This window comes from Cynara cardunculus, assembly GCF_001531365.2.
Source record: "Cynara cardunculus var. scolymus isolate 2C chromosome LG 10, CcrdV1, whole genome shotgun sequence".
Lineage (NCBI taxonomy): Eukaryota > Viridiplantae > Streptophyta > Magnoliopsida > Asterales > Asteraceae > Cynara > Cynara cardunculus.
In genome coordinates this window covers 23393608-23406645 of record NC_037537.1, presented here as the reverse complement: position 1 = coordinate 23406645, position 13038 = coordinate 23393608, and the positions used below count along the sequence as shown (strand labels likewise).

The following is a 13038-nucleotide window of genomic DNA, read 5'->3' as shown; positions in this document are numbered from 1 at the left end:
TTAGAACTCAATGATTATCCTAATTATATTTTAGATTTTTTATATTTAAAATAAGATGTTTATTTTGTATTTGATTATGTTTATCTGCAGTTAGTAACACGAATTCAGATATGAAGCTTTAATAAGTTGTACTTACGCACAATCTACTTGTAATCTTGAGTTTTAAGTAACATACATTAATAAACAATATTATATACATGAAAAGTGGGTTTTAAGAGTTTTTGTCAAATGTTTTATAATATAGTATATATATTAAGGATCGTTTAATTTTATTCGATAAGTAATTATTGTAATATTTTATCCTATCGAATAAATATAACATGGTTTGAGAATTTTAATCAGTAAGAGTGACAACGAATATTGATAGTTTTATCTGATAAATAAGAGTGACTGAATAATGACTTTTACCCGTTAAATGTTTATTCGAGTAAAATCTTATCGAATAAGTTAAATGAAAGCATTAGCTATACCAGTAAATGCTTATCAGATAAACGTTAGTTAAACGTAGTCATGAAATACGAGTCATGTAATGGATCATAATATATATATATATATATATATATATATATATAATCTTTTATACGGGTTAAAAAGCGTTTATTAGTTTGATTCAATGATATTTGTTTGTTTATTTTCAATTTGGAAACAAGTTAACCTTTTTTATTTGGTACAATTAAATATTGAATAATTATAATTGTATTGTGTTGAATAACACAATTGTTTCTGTAAAAGGGTTGTGATCAGCAACCTACGAGCTACGCCATAACCCTATATTGTCCCGTCTCAAGAGCATCATGTGACAAACAAATTAGATTTACAGTAGTGCATTAGGTTGTCGGCTTAAGGGTACAGTCTCCGCAAAAGTCCTAGCCACAAATGAATTGTAACTTCCTATTATGGTTGTCAGCCTTAAACTTTCGTCTTTTTGTGCAAATATATTATTCTGGAACCAACCATTTATGCCACGATGACTTGATGCAATTGTTGTCTATTGTGAAGAGCCTCAGGTCTCGACTTACGACATTATCGTCTTTAAGAAATGCAACGTTCGAGTCCATATATAGTTTATAGAAATTTCTTCTATTAGCAATAAAATGCTTATTTGTAGTCGGGATGATCATAATTTTTTTTATGGGAATTAGTTATATAAGTTTCTTGCAATACAACATGGACATATATAAAATGGTTTTTTTCCCCAATTATGAACTCGGGTAATACAGTCCATAAATTTTATATTTATAAACTCGTAAACATCAATTATCACGTAATATTTAGAAAACTATTTGATAAACTAACTAATGGTTAATACGTTAATTGATAAATTAGATGATAGTGTAAGGGGTCATTTACTAAACACTTGCTCGATAAGTGTTTATCGGGTAATTTTCCTCATCTGATGAACATGGCAAGAGCCGAAAATCTTACCCAATAAGAACAATGATAATGATAGAGAGTCTTACCTGATGAGTGATGGTGATGACTCTTATCCGGGTAAGCGTTTATCGGATAAATTGTTACATATGATCGTTTTAATATGAAACAATTTTGCCTGATAAAATAGATTATAGTATTGACTCCTATCGGGGAGTATTTATTGACTCGCTCTATGGTTGAGACTAGCAAAAGATCTAGGATCAAAAACAAAATATATTTTATATATAGACAGAGTCATCATAGCCTTTACCTAATGATGGTGATTTGCCCTGATCCGGTGGAGAATCCGGTTCACCCGACCCGAACGGGGACGGGGATTCCCGCTAAAACGGGTCCCGGGACCGGAGATCCCTGGTAGAATCAAACTAAATGATATCATTTATGGGGTTTGACCGGGTTTTAACCGGGGATTGCTAGAGATTTGCCGAGAACGAGATGATAATCCCTGTATCCGCCGGGGACTGAAGCCGGAGATTACAAAATCCGTCTCATCCCCATTCCGTTGTCATGCACACCTTTACCAACTGAACCATATGAGAGGTTATTGTTCAATCACATTATTTACAATGTGTTTTAGAAATATCAATATCCACAAAATGAAAAGATAAGACATCAATACGTGTAGACAAATTGACATGTCTCCTCTCCGAGTGGTCAACAGATTTTGTGGTGTTCTATTTTCCTATTTTCTAAAACGATATATCATGCTATTCATGTTTTAACGTAATACTATAGAGGTATTTGTATAATATAACAAGATATATCTTGATTTTAATGTTTTGTTTTATATTTTGGATCTATCGATGTTACAATGCGGTTTTATATGGTTTTAGAAAAAGAAAAGTGTTTTTATTTTTGAATGAAATATAAATTTGAAGATATTATAATTATTTTTAAAAAATAAACGATATTAGTATCAAATTAACTATTTAAAAGTTATTGTTTTTGTGTAATTTCTTTGATTCAAAATTTTATTAGAATTTATTTGAGGTGTAGTAATGAACTATTTATTTTTGGTTTAATAAAATAATTTTTTTAGATAATAATTAAGTATTCTGTTAGAACTCAATGATTATTTTAATTATATTTTAGATTTTTTATATTTAAATTGATGTTTATCAAGTATTTGATTATGTTTATATGCATTTAGTTACACGAATTCAAATATGGAGCTTTAATAAGATGTACTCATGCATATTCTACTTGTAATCTTGAATTTTAAGTAATATGCGTTAATAAACAATACTTTATGCATAAAAATATGTTTTTAAGAGTTTTTATCAAATGTTTTATAATGTTTTAACATAATATATACATGATTTACGTAAATTAGACGAGTATACAGTTTCACTTTAATATCTAAATATTCATGATAGATATATACAAATAACGTTGTTTTTCATACTCTTGTCACTCATATATAAAAGCTCGAGTATTACTATTCTTGACTCGAACTCGAAACCCAATTTTGAAGTTGGAACTCGAGCTCGAGCTTGAATCAAGCTCGAAATGCAACTCAAATCAAGGTTGAACTCGAACTCGAATCCGAATCAAGCTCGACTGAGCTTTAACGGAGTTGATCTCGAGTAGTTCATGAGTTGTCTAGTATCGTTTACACCTATGACTGGGCCAAAAAATTCTTACCCAAAAAGACACGAAATGCAGACCACAATGATTACGTGCGTGATAAATAAAGACGAGGGATGAAAAATGAAATTTTAATTATATGAAATAGAAAAAACAAAGTAAAAAGACTAAAATGCCCTTAGTTTAACCGACTTCCGTTACTTGGGTTAAGGCCATCGATGAAAAAAGACACAAAATGCAAACCACAATGATTGCATGCGTGATAAATAAAGACGAGGGACGGAAAACGAAATTTTAAGCAAATTACTGCAAAGAAAAATGCAATGCTCTATTTGATTTCATAACTAATTTAATCATATGGTAATCTATTGATTATAACATTATAAATTGTTTTCTTAAAGAAAAATTGTAACACCCTCGTTTTTACCATGAGAAATGTCACATTGTCACGTCATCTGGAAAAAAAGATTCTTCTAAAAATACTCCAAAATAATGGCTAAATTAAAATCTTAAACCCTTTTGCGACAAAAGTCTTCAAAATACATAAACATGTGACTTAAAAGCTAATTCGTCCCAAACCAGGTTAAGTTACAACTGGTCCATATACAAAATTTAAACAAAAGATCAAACTTAAGATAAGAGGGTGCAAGGTCTTAAGCGTGTCTTTTGCCCTTATCCAACCTTAGACTACATGACCCTGAGATTCATATTATAGTCGGCTTATAAAGCTCATAGAGTTTATGGTTTACGTGAATAAAATCATTTTACATCATACATATCAACTTGTAAACTTTGTACCAAATAGTATGTATTTTCTGAAAAAACATGCAGCAATGAAATAAAAGATATCTCATAAATTGTCTGTCGGGTATGAGTTATTTAATCACTGGCTTTTCCTGAGTTGTATGACTTGCTCCTGTCTGGACACCCATTAAGGGGTTGTGCTACCTATCGTGTGACTTACTGGTCAAATGCCCAAACGTTATGCCTGATCATAAAACTTTTATATGAGATAATATGCTAGAGTTATTTGAAGACAAAATAAACACATATCATGCCACTGATCATAAAATAACATACATGTAAAATATACTGTATCATGTATGTAATTGAAACATCATGCATACGTACACGTCAACATATAAATTGTATAATGCCCGAAAATAAATTTGTACGTAGGTATGCATCTCATTGTAAGTCTCATGGATACTCACATGATTGCGTGTAGATCGGTCTACTGATATCTCTCGACTGAAGACCTACACATTTCATACCACAATATTCAATTAATTGTTTAATTTCCTCAAGAATGAATAATAGTAAACTGTGGTCAAACTCGACCCGACCTAAAGTCAAACCCTAAAATCGGGTCTCTTGACCATTTGATCTTATCGTTAAAATACTTATGGACCGAACGAGGTAAAAGTCAACCCTTGGTTAACTCGGTCAACCTCAACTAACTTTAGTCAAACCCTAAGTTTAAACTCGATGAGTCCCAAAACGTTAAAATAACCATTTCATAATCTTATAAATCATTCTCTCCAAATTAAAGTGTCCCAATAAATACTTAACTCAAATCAACGCTTTGGTCTCACTATTAAATCCTCAAAATAATTTAACAAACCTCTAAATATTACACTTGATAACGACTACTAACGTCGATTTGTTATTTTAGCAAGTAAAGGAAACCATTATTCCATATTAATGTGTCCGGCAATTGATATTGCCGTATTACGACGCCTTAAAAGAATTTATTAAATTACTAACTAAATTAATAATCCACGTAGGATAATATTGACGAATTAATTTTCAATACCTCATTAAGAAATGATTACGTAATATAAATTTTCTTAACTAAATTAATATGCTAATTTAGTTTTTCTCAACGAGCCGATATTTTATGCACGTTCTTCAAATATTTCATCAGAACACATAAAACGTGTTACCACATTTTCATACGAGCTTTATTTATCCCTCTCCTTACGAATTTACGTTTAAAATTGGATCCTTTGTAATGTCAAACTAAGTGTTTGTTTGTCGTTCAAGTCTAACCATATTCTGAGCATTTCATACACAGATATGTAGGGGTGTAAATGATGCGAGTCGAGCTCGAGTATCACTATTCTTGATTCGAACTTGAAACCCAATTTTTAAGCTCGAACTCGACTCGAAAACTCGCGAGTTGTAAAAATCAAAGCTCGACTCAAACTCAATAACTATTTTTCAAACTCAAACTTGAATCAAAGCTGGAACTAAACTCGAACTACAACTCAAATCAAACTTGACTCGAACTAGAACCAGGCTCACCCATTGATATTAATGAAATTTTAGGGTCTTTCTCTTATAAATTTTAAAAATTAAAGGTGTTCTCTTGGTTTTTATAAAACTAAATAGATCAACTTCAAACTTCATCATCAAAAAGGCAAAGTTAGAAATTTCATTCATCTCCCTCTCTTTTTTATAACATTTTTTTATCTTCTTTTATCATCTTTCTTCCAATGTGGGACAATTTCACTAACATTTTTTTATAGTTTTTCTTTATCTTTTTTAATTATAATTTTAATAAAAAATAATTGATTAAGTTTTATAATTAAAAAATGCATAATTTTGTTTAAATATCTAAAATTATGAGACATTTTATTATTTATATTTTATAAATTTTATCATAAAAATTGATTATATTTTAAACTAATTATATGTAAAATAATCGAGTATCTCACGAGCTTTTCGAATCGAGTATTGGATAGCTTGACTCGACTCGTTAATATATCGAGTCGAGCTCGAGTTCGAGTGTTGACCGAGTCGATATCAAATAACTAACGAGTTGTCTCGTATCATTTATACCCCTACAAACATACGTACAAATAATGGATTGACTTGCTGAACATGTATTACGTGTTGAAAGAGTGTATATGGTCTCAATACAGCCATGGGAATCTAGTTGGTAATTGTGTTATTTGTTTCAAATGTAAGCGGTTTGTAATTATTTTTCAAGGAGTGGCTAAAACGTGAAGTATAAAACTTTTGTGGCTACAACTATGAAGAATCAAAATGAGGGGATGTGAATGGGAATTTATGGAGAAGGGTTGAGGTCAACATTGAAGAAAGTTTGAGGGCATCCGCTTAATTGTTGAGGGGTGGTTGTGCAAATAACGAATTCACATTTAAGTCTTGTTTGTTTAAAAAAAACTCTTATTAGTCTCTTATGTCTGATTCGTCAAAAAGTAGCCTATTCAGACTATTTGATTTTTTAAAATTTTCCAGAGACATTTATGTCTTATTGTTTTCTTATTTGATAAGAGGTAAATCAATGTTTTATTTGCCTCTTATTGTTATTCAAACCTTCAGTAACGACGTTTTTCAATCGATTAAACTTAATCGTTCATTTCTTTCACCCGATCCTTTCCAAATTGATCCTCACCTCTCTCAGTTAATGTATATTAATAGGATTTAAATGTGTTAAATTATGTTAATGACATATTTTCGTTTAAATAAATGCTATTTATATGATTTAGATGTGAACTTCGTAATGAAGATGAATAAATATGTGAAATTGTATAAATTTATTTATAAATTCAGCATTATTATTTATAAAAAGATGAAATAGACAATTTAAATAAATTCAGACATTTATCAGTTTACAAAAACAAACATTCTTATTGATTTATATTTCAGACTTCAACACGATCCTCTTATCGATCATAAATTAAATAAGATTTCAGACCACAACACTTATTAAAAATTAAATGCGACCTTACTGTTTTTATTTATCAAGTGGTGAAGTTCGTATTTTATTAAATGTTTTCAATATTTTGTTGTATATATAAGTTTAATAATACAAATAATTATAATGTATTTTTAACGCATTTCATCATCGCATTTTAGAACGTATGTGAAAACCAACAACTATTTGTACGAATATTATGTCTCTTAACATATCAAAGATTTTGATAGACTTTTTTGTTTACCATAATTCTTTGTATTTATATATTTAATTTAATTTATATTATATATATATATATATATATATATATATATATATGGTTGGGTTCACATGAAATCAAATGTTTTTTGTGAGAACCGTAAGACCAATTTATATTCATTGATCAACTTTATAAGCTAATGATCTAATGATCTAAAGTTGCAGGACGACAATTTTGTGATTATTGAGAAGTCTCGTGACAATTATATGATTATGAATGTTTAGATTGTAAATCTAATCCAAGGTTTTACGAGTCTCACGAAAAACTCTTGGTCTCACATGATCCCAAGTGTATATATATATATAAACTTTCACGGTGTTTTTTTGTATGCGAAAGTTTGATGTTATTTGTACATTTACAATGTTTTACTATAAATTTCAATATTATTATATAATTTTATGAAAACAAGTTGGTCTCATGAGAACTCTTATATTTTAATAATATAAACGGAAAATGATTTATTATAGTGTTTTCCTCGATATCGTTAACGTAATTTCCACGTTCTTGTTCCTATTGCCATTTATATCTATTCATCTCAATACGTGTTATTCATGCTACTTAAACGTTCATTATCATCAGTTACATCATGATTGACATTTGAAGTCAATTGTTTGTCCTTTTGCTTTCCGGTTTCTTTTCCAATAATTTTACATGATATTATAATTCTATAAACATTATAATAAATTAGAGTTACAGGACTTCTAGAGTATTTAAATTATCTAATATAATACTTTATAAAACTCTAGTTTATAAGATCAAACTATAAAATGTTTCATTTAAAAGACTTACAATAGTAGAGAACATGACCCAATATCTTGATATAGAGTACTTTTCTTCATGACTCTAAAGATATTAAACCACAAGGATGGTGTCTGATTGGTTTGAGTTTGGCTCCAAATGTTAAAAGTACGAGGAGGTGTTAGGTTCGAATCCAATGAGGAATAAAAATCCCCTTTGTGGTCATGGAGGTTCAAATGCGGTGACTACGGGCTATCTGCAAAGCAGGTGGTCGCTCTGGGATTAATCGGCTCGCATAACGGGTTGGATATCCAGGTTAATCAAAGAAAAAAAAGACACTATTTGAAAAAAATAAGATAGATTATTTTTTAAATACAAGTTTGAATGGAAATAAACTAGCTTGGTAGTTTATTGAAACGTTAGTTAGAGTAGTTTATGGAGAGTTCTTTTTGTAATTTTTTTCCCAATAATAACCCTCATAATATTAATTTTATTAATTATAAATAAATGTTAATTTATTAAATAAAAATAAAAAAACAATTATTATTAATATTAATAAATATTAATTAATAGTAGTTGAAAATTATTACAATTATAATTTCAATTAATATTAGTATTAATTGTTAATTGTTTAAAATTATTATTAAACATATCAATTATTATTATATTATTAAATATTTGATTTAATTATTTTATAAAATATTATAATCGACTAATTTTTAAAAATGCTTCTTTTGGTCATTTTTCATATTTATTAGCAATTTTTTTTGTCAAAAATGATTTGTTCATCAGTTAGCTTATCAACATCAACTAACTTATCAAATATCAACTAGTTTATCAACTATCAACTAGTTTATCAGGTATCAACTAATTTATCAGTCATCAGCTAACTTATAGGCTTAATTATTTGAGAACTCTAAAATTTATGAGATCCATGAGAACTTTTACTTTAATCTTTTGTTTCACGTGATCTTTTTCCATCCACGTATAATATTGAATGTATTGATTAACATATATATTTGTTTCACGGTTTATTTCATTCGCATGTATTCCGTTCATAGTGTGAAACTCTTTTACTTGTATTTTTGTTTCACTAACACGTCAAAAAAGTTCAAATTGTAAACCGAGTACATGTGAAGCGAACACATTGTAAAACAAATATACGTTAATCAATATTCTAAATCTTAGTCTTAGATGGAAAAAAAAAAATATATAAAATACCACATAATATATAGATTCTCAAAGTTATCTCAATTTTATGAGTTCTCTAAAAAAGACCCATATATATTTACATTTGTTGATTTTCACACAAGAGTGCAAATAATTGTGTACGTTATACGTTCGCCATAAAGTTTAGTGAGTGTCGCAGTGCACTTTAAAGACGAGACTTGCAAATCAGTCCCTTTCAATGGTCTTGCTGTATTTACTTTATTACTTTTGAAATTACGAAAAAGAAGGTTGTGGTTGAGATATGGACGGATACCTAGCCTGAGAGCCTAATTCTCTTCTATGTGTTTGACAACTATATACAGATGATTTAATTACATCTTAAATATAATATATAAAAACACTGTAATCATAAATGAATATAAAAAAGCACGTGTTTTTGTTGATGATTACTAACAACAATTCATCATGACCTTGTAAATTACCAAAAAATTTATCGACAAGATTTTGGACGTTGACACTGAAGTGAAGAGTAAGAAGTATACACTCTTAAGTAACTTTTATTACTAAATCCTAATACGTATTACCTCGTATATTTTTATATACAAAATTTATCCCTTTGAAATTTAGCCTTTATTAAAAAAACATGTGACAATTTGTTGATAACTTTTTATAGATTGTTTTTTTAAGCATATAATATTTATATACGACAAATAGAACAGATAAACTTACACCCTCATCTAATTTGGTGAGATTTTGAACCATTGATCTCCTAGGAGGCTAAAGACTCGTATACAACTAGGCCGAAAGCCCTTTGGTATTTTTATATTTGGTTTTCGGTCCCATAACCGGTCCCGGGCTGGTCCCAGACCGGGCCGGGCCGATTTGGCCATCACTACTGTGGAGAAAGAAAAACCGTTTCAAGGATCGGGCTTCGTGAATGGAGAAGGGACCGAGTATTTTTTAGTCAGGACCATGACCGGATACAGAAGGAAAACCTCAAACAAAAACCAATTTGGGCCGACCCGGTATGAGTTCAATTTTTAAACAATCTTTAACTATAACTCATAAGCGTCTACTCTTATTTTTTTGATAATTGGATCTTCACTCAACCCAATAGGCCCAAGACAACCAAAAGCCCATATATCAATAGGCCCAAAAGACTGGAAGGGTAAAAAAGACATTTACAACTTCCTGCAAAACCCTAGCTTATTCCCCCTTTTAATTTTCTTTTCAAGGCCGTAGCGTCTCACAACTCCAGACACTCTCCTGCCAAAACCGTAGCCGCCGTCTCTCTCTCGTTTCTTCAAAGATGCCGCCAAAGTTCGATCCGTCACAAGTCGTCGACGTCTATGTCCGTGTCACCGGAGGTGAGGTCGGTGCGGCGAGTTCGCTCGCTCCCAAGATTGGACCACTAGGTCTTTCTCCGAAGAAGATCGGAGAAGACATCGCCAAGGAAACGGCTAAGGACTGGAAGGGTCTCAGAGTTACCGTCAAGCTTACCGTGCAGAATCGTCAGGCTAAGGTGTCAGTTGTGCCTTCCGCCGCCGCTCTGGTTATCAAAGCTCTCAAGGAACCGGAGCGTGACCGTAAGAAGGTGAAAAACATCAAGCACAGCGGCAACATTTCTCTCGATGATGTTATTGAAATCGCTAAGGTTATGCGTCCTAGGTCAATGGCTAAGGAGTTGCAAGGAACTGTGAAGGAGATTCTCGGAACTTGTGTTTCCGTTGGTTGTACGGTTGACGGAAAAGATCCGAAGGATTTGCAGGAGGAAATAGCTGATGGATCAGTTGAGATTCCTCAGGATTGATTGAGTCTCTTATCGTATTCAAGTGAGAACATTTGTTAGTTTTCTAATTTCTGTTGTCGTCTGTTATTTTGATAATTTGAGAATTTTTGTCAAGTTTTACTTCTATCACATCACCAATTTCATTAGTGAATTTGGAGACATATTGCCAAAATTTTCAAATTTTGTTCTGGAATCACATACTGTTTCCTCTTTATTTAATCTGATGTTTTTGGTGAGTAATATGTTTTAGCATATTTTTTATTTCTTTCAACAGGCTCCTTCATATGAACGAACTGCCTATTACTACTTGTTTTTTATGAAAATTTAACGTGATCATTGTGCAAACCCATTCCTTAAATGGTTCAGATTCTCATTGCCCACCCTGTTTTATTTTTGAAATAGCTTTCTAGATTGTTAGATCATGAATCACGTTCCTACATTGTCTTTCATATTACAGCATCTTGTTTTGCAATGCATTGCCTTAGCATGTCTAATTTGGTCATGCTAATCAATGGTGGTTTGATTCCCATTTAGGTCTATTATTATTATTGACATATTGAACAAGTTGATTTGCTATGCAATCTTGGGTCTTAACTTTAGTTTTTTAGAGGTCATTAATGGCACTTTCTGGTATGCTTGTTTGAGTTCAATGTTATCGGTTGTTAATTGAAATTACACTGATAATCTGTGAATGACCTAGATAATGTCTGCTTGCACTTTGCACACCTCATTGCATTTGGGAGGCTTTGCATTGATTCTTATCGTATGTTTTGGTGGCAATCTGATGAGGTTTGTAGATAGGTTTTGATAGTTGATCCTATTTTGAATATAACAAGCATGTTTTTTCAGCATCTCTTTCTGTTGGTCTTGAAGCTCTACCTGAATTACAATGATTCTAATATCTAAAAAAATTGCTCCAATGTTTTGGAAAGAGTTCGATTTTCATACCCTCATTCTCGGTATAAACCAAGTAATAACACGATTTCTGTGCATTGTTATTGGCCACCGGTTTGCAGATTGTTTAATAAAAACAACCCAAGTGTTGCTTAGACGAGTTTGACTGTCCTTGCAGTCTTGAATGGTTGAGCCATAAGAGGAAATTGAATTGCTTGTGTCACCGCTAGGCTATCATTTTCCAAAATCACATGTTGCTATCAGTTAATATAGGCCAATTTAGTGCTTCTTTGAGTCCAAGTGCTTCAGCTGGTTCCACCCCCTCTTTAATTCTCTCTTCATGTTGATTTATCCACAGCCTTCACCATATATGAGTACTTCACTCGTCCTTTCTTGAATAGATCTGTAGGCACTACGGAGTAGAGACCTGATCCTTCCTTCGACCATTGCCATCATCTTTCTTGTTTGTATCACTCAGTTGGATGCTTCGAATTAAGCCTTTATCCCGTTTGTTAAACATGTACATTTAAGCACTATTTTTTAAATGTACACTTTTAAAATAGTCCTCATCCACCCATCTTCCTTCACCCGCATAATGTAGTGTACATTTAAGCACTATTTTTATAAATACTAGAAGGGTACTCGCATAATGTAGTGAAATATATTTCGATTTTTATGTTATGTTTTTTTTGTCTCAGTTGATGTTATAATATAGTTTTATATAATTTTGAGAAAAAGGATAATATTTTTATTTTTGAAAAAAATACAAATAAGAAGATAATAGTATAATTTTTTTTTATAAAGATAGTAATTAAGTATTTTATTAGAACTCAATGACTATCTTAATTATATTTTAAATTTTTTATATTTAATTAAGATATTTATTCTCTATTTGATTATGTTTATCTGCAGTTAGTTATACGAATTCAAACATGAAGTTTTAATAAGTTGTAACTCACGTACAATTTACTTGTAATCTAGAATTTTAAGTAATATACATCAATAAGCATGATCTTTTGTTTAAATAATACTAATGGGATGATTATTTTTGTATAAGTTGTAACATCCTTCAAAAAGAACACCTTTAAAGATCATAATTATTTAATCTTTTACCAAATGTTAATTAAGAACATATTTTAGTGAACTCATGGTATACATAATAAAATACTGAATACAATACAATGGATAACATTGAAATCATGCTGTGACTGTATATACAAAACATATACCAAGTTGCTAAAACACTTTTGTAAAACATGTTATGCAATTACTAAACATTTAGACGTTTATCAAACGCTTATTGAGTAACCACTTGCTAAATATTAACAACTTTATTGTGTAAATATGACAAAACCAAGAATCTTACCCGGTAAGAGAAGTCAATAGTTATCGAGGGTCTTACCAGGTAAGTGAGTGAGAAGACACTTACGGTAAAATATGATT

General features: G+C 30.7%; 1 protein-coding gene across 1 annotated transcript; it reads left to right on the top strand.

Annotated features, from left to right (window-relative positions):
* The first annotated feature begins 10150 nt into the window (after positions 1 to 10150).
* On the top strand, positions 10151 to 10920 carry LOC112519281 (60S ribosomal protein L12-like). Its single transcript, XM_025127321.1, has one exon. The coding sequence runs from the start codon at positions 10222 to 10224 to the stop codon at positions 10720 to 10722; it is 501 nt and encodes a 166-aa protein (XP_024983089.1). The 5' UTR covers positions 10151 to 10221; the 3' UTR covers positions 10723 to 10920.
* Positions 10921 to 13038: the final 2118 nt, after the last annotated feature.